The sequence below is a fragment of the Apodemus sylvaticus genome, chromosome 6, assembly GCF_947179515.1.
Source record: "Apodemus sylvaticus chromosome 6, mApoSyl1.1, whole genome shotgun sequence".
NCBI lineage: Eukaryota > Metazoa > Chordata > Mammalia > Rodentia > Muridae > Apodemus > Apodemus sylvaticus.
This window is the reverse complement of record NC_067477.1, coordinates 40,452,973-40,463,529: the sequence shown is the minus strand read 5'-3', so window position 1 is coordinate 40,463,529 and position 10,557 is coordinate 40,452,973. Positions and strand designations below refer to the sequence as shown.

Here is a 10,557-nt window from a genome sequence, read left to right as displayed (position 1 = left end):
ATCGAGACAGATTTTTCTACGCCTAAATCCCCATCTGGAAAAGACATGCCTAAGGGTGATTCCGTGTTCCTGCCCAGTCATTGGCGTATGAACACAGGCCAGACTCAGCCAGAGTACATCAGTGCCCAGCAGAGAAGCTGGCTCAAAAATCATCACAGGACCAAAAGTGTGGCAAGGACTTAAGAAAGAAATGTGAACGTCTGGTTAGCAGCCCCTCCGGGTGAAAACAAGAATGCTAGCAACCATTTTGCTTCTATCAAGGAAGCAGTTCGAGGTCAAAGCCAACTCGAAGACCATCTCAGGCTCTTCGAGGGGGAGGTGGAGAGCTACTTAAGTAACCGGCCTCCAAAGGCCTCTGGGGCCGCCTGCTAGGGACTGAACTGACTGTTACTTGCAGCTGCAGGCTAGTACCCATGAAGCACAGAGAACGTTGCCAAGACTCTAAAAGAAACACATGGGCAAGTCAGAAGGAAAAAATGTCCCCTGAAGTTTCTCAGACTGAGCAAACTGCCGAAGCACATGGCATGTGTTGACATAAAAAAATTTTTCCAAATCCGACTCTGCATTCCACGGAGGACATGGTTTGGAGCAGAAGGGGAGAGGGCTGCAGAGACTGAGGACCAAGACACCACACAGCAGCAGTGGTGGGTGGCCGGCCTCCTGGTTAAGTGCTAACTTTTGTACATCTTTCTCATATAAAATACAAATATCTAATTTTCTGGGTTAAATACTACCTTTTTAAAAAAGAAAGACCAGTCAGATGCAAATCAGTAGAGAGAGCGGCGTAAGCACACACCCAGGAAGTTACTTCAGTTTTGCAAAGGACAGACCTGGGACTGAGATGGTTGTGGCTAGGTGATGGACCTTTTGACAGGAATTCACAAGGCCCTGGGTTTATTTTAAGCACTGAGGGGAAAAAAAAACCCACATAAGTTAAATGTTGAATAAAAAGAAAATCTTCATATATGAAAGGTTGGAAGTTAGCAACTTCTTTTTATTCCTGGGGGCGGGGGGTGGGGGAGAAAACAAAACAACTAAAGAAACCAATCCCAACTGAAACAAATACCGATTATAGCTGTGAAACTGAAAGGCGGGTTCACATTCATGTTCTTCAGACAATGATTCTGGGGAATATTTTGAGGCATCCTATTTCTAGTCATCTCTTGAGGGGTTTGCTTTCATTGGCGGTTACCTGACAAGGCTTAGAGTCCCTATCCGGGTCAGACTGGGAGGCGACAGCACCTCATAGACCAGTCAGGAGCATGGAGATGAATGATGGACATGCCCCTCCCTCCTCCCCCCTCCCCCCCCCATAAGCTTTGATGAGAGGGAAGGAAGTGAGACCCACCGAGACAGAGGTGCAGACAGGACCAGACACCAGGATAACTGAGTGATGTCATTCCCCGAGGCTGAGGATCAACATGACGAAAGTTTAGGCAGTACCACCTTCTGGATGTGGAGTCAAGAATATAACTGGTGATGTGGGCCACATCGGAGACATGCCACTGAGTGGGGAAAGGTCCTGGGCTGCATCCCTAGTCCAGTTAAAAAACATATCTATGTACATGACTAGGAAACTAGGTCTCTATACCAGTTGTCTAATTTGGAAACACCTAACATTGTGATGGCTTTTCTAATGTGCCATATACAGCTATATTGGAACTCAGAGTTCTGTGGGCTTTAAGAAAAAGATATTCATTTTACATGTATAATGGCCTGCTTGCCATGCATGTACCACATGCATGCCTGATGTCTGAGAGGACTAGAGTTACAGACACAGAAGTTGTAAAGTGCAATGAAGATTCTGGGACCTGAACCTGGGTCACCTAGAAGGGTAGCACCCTTAAGCACTGATCCAACTCCTCAGGCCCAGAAGTCTGTGTTTTTAGTGGAAGGTCTTGGTTTGGGCAGTTTGTAGACTACACAGTGAGAAAAACTTGTCACAGGGCTAAAATCCATAAAGAGTTTAAAGGATGGAATGCAGAGAAAGGGAGGATCCAGAAGGGTAGAGCATTTTATTTTTGTTTTGCCCTTCACTGTGATTTTGAGAGATTTTACTCCATGCATACTCCTCTCCTAGAACATATGTAGAGAAGAGACATTATTGGTACACAGTTAGAAGATATTATGTATATTATCATTTGTGAAAACAAGCAGGGAAAATAACACCCTTATCCAAAAATTTCCAAAATTTAACCCAAATGAATAAACATAACTAATGAGAAATGCATTCCCATGTACTATTGAGGGTTCCATTTAAAAAGCTGTAAAAATTATCTCCATGGGTCATGACTTTTTATTTTATCCTTGGAAAATTTCATTTTTTTATTAGGGGAGTAAACAAAAGCCCTGTCATAAAACTAAACACAATGCATCTGCAGGACCTGATCCCCCCGACTCTTCAGCCCTGCTTGCTTTCACTCACTTGGGGGTAGGACTAATTTAGAATTCGCCAGAAGGTGGATGGAGCCCAGGTTCATTCGATTGCACACACTATGATCTTTCCGCTATGAACACTCTGGTCCCTCCAAGGAATGTTCCTGGCACTCCTTGACTGAAGAGCCAGACATCTGGCTTCCAAGATGACAACTCTGTTGTTTCTGTGGAGTCCTGAACAGGGCAGGGGATCCACACTGCACTGGGGCTATTAGCAGGTGGCCGGGCTCTTTGGAGAACATCCTTGACATCAGTTGGCTTAGTAGGAATTATGCCTGAGACAGAATGGTAAACAGCTCTTTAATGTGATATAGAACTAAATTATCAGAGGGATCTTTTAAGGATGAAAACCAAGTGCTCATATTGTTTCTAATTTAGGAATTCCCAAAATTTGGGGAGTTTCACAACAGCCTACGTACTTCCCTTTTCCTGCTCTGGAAGTGCTGGATGTGAATTTAAGGAAAGTGAGTTTCCCCAATAACATACTCTCAAGAGGACACAAAACCAGAGTGAGAATTCCTGAGGTGGTTAGACCCAAGCGACACATGCCTTTTCCTTTCTTGAGTCTCATTATGTAGACCAAGCTGGTCTCAAGCTTACAGAGATCCACCTGCCTTTGCCTGAGTTTTGTGATTAAAGGTGTACACTGCCGGGCCTGGCTAAAACTCATCTTATAAAATATGTATCCTGTGGAAATGAAGTTCTAAAACAAACTGAACCGTGATTTCCAAGAATGATCATCTTCCCGGTTGTAAGAAAACCACTTCTTTTGGTTTACCAAGGTCCATAACCAGACACTGTTCTCCTTACAGTATATAGGTTTGGGGACTCTCTTCCCCTCCTCCCTTTGGCATTTATCTGCCTATGATATAAAGTGACGCATGGCAAACAGCTAAAAAGTGAACCAGGAGACAATTCTAAGGCACTTCTCTTCCAAATTCTTGTCAATCTTTATTTCATAGTTTTTTTCCCCCATTTTTCAACTGATCTTCTAAAACTGCTGGAATGTTTTTAAATATAGAAGTACCAAATAAATGGTTAGAAAATAGATCTACATACGGGATTGGAAAGTCCCCGTCCCCGTGCTTTCTGTCTGCACCGGGTGCACTGGTCCTTAACAGCTTTCTGAGGGGCGGGCACCTGGGGCACACAGAGGAGCACCTTGCCAGCTGGGGCACACAGGGGAGCACCTTGCCAGCTGGGGCACACAGGGGAGCACCTTGCCATCAAACATCAAGTAATGCGGTTCATTTGGAGGCATAGAAAATAACAGACAATTAAGTGCTAAGTGAGTGAGGGTGAGTGGGGGTGGGGGTGGGGGTGGAGAGGAGCAGTCTTTATGGATTTTAGAAGGTGGACAAAGGCTAAGAATTTCTAGCTCTAGTGTCCATCTGAGCACACAAACAGATTGATAACTGGGTGGGCTGATAAACATGCAAGTATATATGCTGATATTCACCAATCAAAAGGGTTCCTGTTCAGGAGCACGAGCAGTTAAATGAAAGGGACTGTTTAGGTTAATAGGGAGTCTTGAAGACTTGGCTAAGGATGGTGCCTTTACTCCAGCAGGTTACTGGAGGGAATTAAAAGCTTTTAAGAAGAGTAGATTAGGGAAATTAATTTGCTGGTAGAAGGTACAAAGGTTTTGAAGGGGGAGAGACTGGTGGCAACAGACTATTAGGTAAGAACTGCTGATAGCATCCCCCTCCTGGCAACATAATGGGAGTGAGTAGGAGAAGGGTCAGCCATTTAGACCATGGGGGAGGGGCCAAGTCTGAGCAAGTAAGTAAACGCGATTTCACCTAGAGAGGGAAGAGGAGCTGGTCACAGAAGAGACATGGATATTTTTGGCTTTGGGTAGGTGGCAAGACACATGGGCCTTAACGTGATTGTCACCTAATAGGGCTGAAATCATGGATGCCTCTGTCACAGGTGGGCTTGGGCAGAGTCCTTAGATGGTTTCGAATGTTCAGTTTTTCCTCTTTCAGGAAGGAGAAAGCATCTGCTGTGGGTGTTCCCAGTCCTCCAGGGGTTTGTGAGCTAGTCAGGAAACATTGTTTTAATAGGATTAGCTAGCTGAAAGATGAGCCAATGTCAGGCGGTGGTTTGTCACAGCTGATGTGTTAAGTATAACATTATTGATGACTTCTGTGCCTGGCTGGGAGCGTTAACATTTAGCAAATTAGATGTCTTCATTTTTTTTTTTTTTTGTCTTGCACTTATGTTTTATGAGTATGACCCAGTGTGTGACCTGGGCAAACCATTTAACCTTTCTGTGCCCCCGTGGACTGACTGTACAGGAAGCATGTGGGAGAGCCTGCAAACAGTTTGAAAGCTCCAAGATGAAAAGCCTGTAAGACCCACCCCTTCTTCCGGGGACTGAGTCAGGTAATTTTGCATTTTTCTAAAGTGCTTCTACCAGGTTCAGGGGCAAAGAGGCAGTTCCTGTCTGCCCTCTTTAACTTTCTGGCCCCGCTGTCCGTCCGGCTGGCCCCTTTCCACTTAGAGACGACTGCTGTCGAACTCCCATCTTTAGGTTCTGGGAGTAAGCCCAGGAATATTGGAAGGGAATTAAGGTTTTACATTAACACCCAGGGGCCTCACCATAAGGCATCCACACAGAGTGAGGCTTTGTCTCAGTTCTAGGCAGTAAGCTACTTTTCCTGTGAAAGGAGCCATCAAATCTGGCCTTTGGATACTTGCCTGGTTCTCTTGGGTCACCAGAATTTGTCCAACACTTAAACTTAAGACCATGAATTTAGACCCGGAAAACCTTAGCGACAAGGCTGGGGCCTTGCAATAAGCAACATATTTTTCTCATTCTTGCCATAAAATTTCTTATTCTTGCCTGTTTCTTGAGCTTTCCAGGCTGCCTTGCAGCTGTCCGACGTCGCTTCTCACACGTCGGAGATCCCTGCTTGCCCGCTGACTTCCTGGCTTGCTGCGGTTGGTTCATTATCCACAACATACTCTTTTCTGGTCCAGCTGGGGCTGCCTCCCACCCCATGGACACGCCTAGTTCTAGACCCCGTTTCTCCCAGCCGGCCTCCCTGTGACAGTCCATCCTTTCATATTAAACCACAGAGGATGTTTGCTGGCATGGAAACTAATGCGCTATTGGAATTTTATCCTGGTTTACATCTTCCTTTGTGTTGGAAAGCTTGGGTTCACTTCCAGTTTCTCAAAGAGAGCTTTCCTGTCTCCTTCAGGAGACACAAAAGAAAACCCCAACCATCTTGTGCCTGTGAATCAAGCCATTAGGTCACTATTTTAATTATAACATTGTATTATTTAATCTTGATTTTTTTAGACATACATTTAAAAAATATGCTGATGTGAATTTATTCACACTCTTAAAGTGCTTTGAACTCAGATTGCTTTGTGATTATACAACAGAGTGGTGTTCTTCCTACCTGCAAGGTCCTTACAATCTCTGGGAAGCTTGTTAAAACTTGTTGGCTTCCCCCAGTCCCCCACCCAGTTTCCCCACAGAGTTAATGTTAGAATTTCCATTTCTAAGTCCTTCTGAGGTGATTCCCCTCCCCCCCCACACACACTACCTTTGAGAACAGCTGACCATATCTTTAAGCCTGAAGGCCCTGCCTGAGTTCTAACTCCTGGGTGGATATGAAAAGCTCAGCCCAGGCAGCTAGGATGAATGCTGACTTCAGAGCACACCACAGCTTATTACTTATGAGAACCTGGGTAATCAGTTTGAGTGGCAGAGCCCTCATTGATAATAAGGATAGCCCTGGCTGTGCCTTAAAGGGGTGTTCTGAAGGTTAAGTGGAGCAGGTGCGGGCATAACCAACTATACAGTGGCATGACACCCGGAGGCATTGCGATGGGTTTTAACCACTTCTTTAAATGTTGACAACTGCTTGGGCTCACTTGCTTCCCTCATTAATTATAACAACTTTAATCTGGGAAAACAGAGTACGTTTATTGCTACAATAAACTCAACCTTCAAACCCTTAAAAAAAAAAGCCATCCAGTGAGATCAGACATACTCGGAAACAATAGACAGGGCCAAGAATGATTCCCAGTTTTCACAGCTATAAAAAAGAGAAGTACAAGACCCCATTCAAAGTTTGGGTGGAGTCAGGAATCTTTCAACTCTGCTGAGATTGGCTCATTGATAAAAATGGTTACTAGTTGCACCACATGAAAAAGAAAAGTTGCGGTGCATGCATAACTTGTTCAATGTCATACTTTTGTATCTCTTGCAACTTGTATTAATTTATGCCTATTGGAAGCAGTAAGTGCTCCCAAGTTCTTGATGTTGCTTGCCCTTTTTCACACCCAAACTGCTTCGTGCACAACCAAAGGGCTAACGAACATAGTTCCTGCTCAAATTGTGTACATTGTGACTTTTCGACTTTCCTTTAATTCATCCAGTCCAGCAGTGTCCATCTCAGTTTACCCCAAAATGTTTTTACTTGTTTTGTCTTGGACAAATGCCACAAACGCCAGCCGCAGCAAGGTCTACGAACTCAAGAGTCTGGAAGATTGTTCCCCTTTAATGAGCTTGCCGGGGCTGGTCTTGCCCGGGTGCAGTGCTGTCCCCTGTCGCATACCCCCATCCCACCCCACCCCAAACCCACCCCGGCCAGAGGCGGCGCCTCCTCGCTTCTCCTGGGCGCCAACAGGAGGCGCCCGCGCGGCCGAGGCGCTGCGCGTACCCGTGGGGACCGCTCCGCGGGCGGAGGGAGCGGGAGGAGGAGCCGGAGGGGGCGCGGCTTCCTCCGGGTCCTCCCGGGCGCCCGCTTGACTGCTCCGCCGGGCCGAGGCTGGCGGCCGGCGGGGGTCGCGGCGGCGGAGGCGGAGGCGGCGGCGGAGGCGGCAGCGCTGGCGGGCCGGGCTCGGGCTCGGAGCTCGGAGACAAGATGGCGGCGGCGTTCCGGAGCCCGGCCTCCTCCTCCTCCTCGCCGCTCTCCGCCCCGCCGCTCGCCGCCTCCTCCTCCGCCGTCTCCTCCTCCTCCTCCTCGTGCAGCAGCACCAGCGAGCGCCGCGGCGCCGGGCCGCTCTCCCGGAGCTCGGGAGGGGGCTAGACCGGTCGGCGGGCGCGCAGGCGACGAGGCCGAAGCTGGGGCCGGGGCGGGGACGGCGGCGGCGGCGGCGGCGACGCCGGGTGGGGATGGGGTCGCAGACGCTGCAGATCCTCCGGCAGGGGGTGTGGGCCGCGCTGAGCGGCGGCTGGTACTACGACCCGCACCAGGCCACCTTCGTGAACGCGCTCCACCTCTACCTGTGGCTCTTTCTGCTCGGCCTGCCCTTCACGCTTTACATGGTGAGTGGGGGCGGGGACGCGCTGGCAGCGGTCGCTGGGCTGGTCCTTCGGGGTCGGGTGGTCGCGGCGCCCCTGTCCTCCCTGCGTCCCGCGGTCCCGGTGGCGGGCGGACGCTCCCCTCCCCCGCCAGCTCCGCTCCCGGCCCCGGCTTTCCCGTGTTTTCAGCACCTCCCCGCCAGTCCCTGGCCAGGTCCTGCTTCCTAGCGACTCGCTTGCGGGTCTGCGTAACTGGCGCCCGAGGCCTTCCCTTGGGGTTCCCGGTCCTTCCCGGGGCCTCGGGCTACCTACCTCCCGCTCCCCGGTGGCATTCCCGCCCGCACCTCGGTCCCCTTCTGTGCGGAGCCCGGGGGAGGCCGTGCGCGCTCCGGTAGGAGCGGAGTCGCGGGGTGTCCCGGCTCGTACTCGCTTCCCGTGCTGGGGGAAACCCCAGGCGGGCTCGTGCCTCCGCAAACCGCTGATCCGTTGAGTGCGGCTTCCATTCGGTTTAGTCCCGCGGCCCCCGGCGGCGGTGTGGTCTGGCTAGCGCTGCGGACAGGGAGCGGGGAGATACGGGAACCTGGCTGGCATTTCACCCATTTGTTTGCCTTGGTTCAAGGCCTTTTGACTGGCAGGGAAAAGGAGAGTGCCGCCTGTTGCTTGGTGCTCTAGGGCCAGTTTCTCTGAAGTGTTTTTGGTGTTCCCAGACAGTTTCCTTCTGTAGCCAAGGCCTCAAGAGTGTTTTTAGAGGATATTTTCCTGAAAGATGTTTGCACATTTCTTTTTTCTTTTTTCTTTTTTTAAAGCACTGTATTTTAGGGTGGGACATTTGGGAAAACAAAGATTTCAAATTTTAAAATAATGGGAAGGAAGGATATTAACTTTCATTTTCAGAGAATTTCTGCTAACTTCATGGTTCTTCAAAGGGCTAGAACAAAGGTGCTGGATTACTAAATCCAGTAGGCTTTGAGAAGTACCACGAGTTAGGACAGCCTGTTTGCCTCTTTTCTCAGTATTACTAATTGGCAGGGGGATGGTGAGGGTGTGTGTGTGTGTGTGTGTGTGTGTGTGTGTGCACACGCGCGATAAATGTCACATTGTCAAGCAGATTCAGATTTCTTATAGGAATGTGTTTGAATGTACTTAAACCAGCTTAAAAGAACATTTTTTAAAAAAATGCTGATGACTTAATAGGACTTGTCTGTCTTGTCAAATTCTGAAAATTTATCATCAAATGTTACAATTTCAATTCATTTTGGCAATCGGGTTAACTTTTCATTAGCGTCCCCTCCAGGTGTATGATGTCCTTAATGAGCAGCTCCGTGGCTTTGGCGGTGAGGATCTTAAGGCTCATCAGCTTTAGAGCTGCCTTACCCTGTGTCCAGACAGGTTGTACATTTAAGACAAAATGATCATTGGGAGGTGAGGATTTGTTGCCGCGACCGTGAGCCGTATAAGGTTTGGGTCTAAGCCTCTTTGTGGAATTAACACCACTGAAGACTTTAGAGGAAGCGGAAAGCCATATATTGAATTGCCTGGGAGCGTATTTAGTTAAACTCGATTTTCAGATAGTTGAGTGTCCACTGTTCAGGTACTTTGCCAGGTTCTGGGAAAATAAAAGTCCTTCACTTCAACAAATGGCAGCTCCGCTCTTCCGGAAGCTTTACGAGCTCCCAAAGCTAGTGGGGTCTGTCATTAAAATCTGACAGGAGGAGTCCATCATCCCCCAAAGTCAGGCCTGCTTCAGGCAGCTCTGCCCTGCTGGGTATTTGTTGGGGTGTGGGTGGGGGCGGGAGTGGGGGGTGAGGGTGGGGATGGTATTTGTAGTGAGGCTGTTTGCTCCTGCTTCCCTACACACAGATCAGAGGATTCTTTGAGATGCTGTGGCCCTTCTGCTCAGACCAGCTTCCCCTCTGCCCTGCTCTGCCCCTTTCTACACTCATTTCCACTGCGTGCAGTCTTCCCAGCGGCTGCTGTGTCCTCACTGTGCCCTAGGCTGGGTTTGCTTGCTCTTCCTCCTCTGCCAGGGGGACTCGCCCTTCCAGATGATTTCGTGGCCTGCTTGGTTAGGTTATTTCAGGTGTCTGGCATGTGAGACTTTCCCTGATAAGAAATGTAGCAGCCTCTGAACTCTAAAGCCTGCTTTCTAAACAACAGTTTCTGCTGTCTGATTGATGCACACACTAGTTGCTGTTTTTGTCACCCTGTTGCACTGAGGAAAGCTAATAATAGACTTGAAGCTCTGACCAGGCAGGGGTTTCTCTGTTCATTGCTGTAGTCTAAGGACTCAGAGCAGTGCCACACAGACACACAGTAATGAGATGTTAGGCAGGTGACTAGAAGTGGGGAAGATTCACTTTCTTCTGTCAGGGAACTTAGAGTCTAGCCTGGGGATAAGCAGCAGCAAGCTTAGAACTGTAGGGATGATGAATGATCAGAAGTCATGGTACTGGGATGGGGTGGGGTGTAGGGGGTGGGGGGAGGTGGTTAGCGGAGAGGGTCATTGCATTTTTAGGAAACATGCTAGTGCTATACTTTTGAGCTAGATTATGTGACATATATATCAAAGCAAAAGCTCACCTTCTGTATTAAAATCTCACCCATGGTTAGTGTGTTCTTCCAATAATAGCTTCAGGCGATGGTGACTTTACTGAGTATGTGTACAGGATGCAGCTAAGTATCCTCATGTGGCTGAGGCATTGTGACTTGTTTTATTACTTAGGCAGGTGTATGAACTGGGATTTATACACGACTTTTTGAAGCCAAAGTCACCATTCAGGATCCTCATCGACATGGGTATATTCATGTGCCTGAGAGTACACACACACACACACACACACACACACACACACACA

At 48.6% G+C, this 10,557-nt stretch overlaps 1 protein-coding gene across 7 annotated transcripts in view; it reads left to right on the top strand.

Annotated features, from left to right (window-relative positions):
- Window positions 1-7,553: 7,553 nt before the first annotated feature.
- Window positions 7,554-10,557, top strand: part of Pcnx1 (pecanex 1) — a 148,177-nt gene continuing 145,173 nt past the window's right edge. For all 7 annotated transcript variants that reach the window (XM_052185505.1, XM_052185504.1, XM_052185503.1 and 4 more), the window contains exon 1: window positions 7,554-7,726. In XM_052185505.1, the coding sequence (XP_052041465.1) occupies window positions 7,574-7,726 (153 nt within the window). In that variant the 5' untranslated portion in view covers window positions 7,554-7,573. The remainder of the gene's footprint in view (window positions 7,727-10,557) is intronic.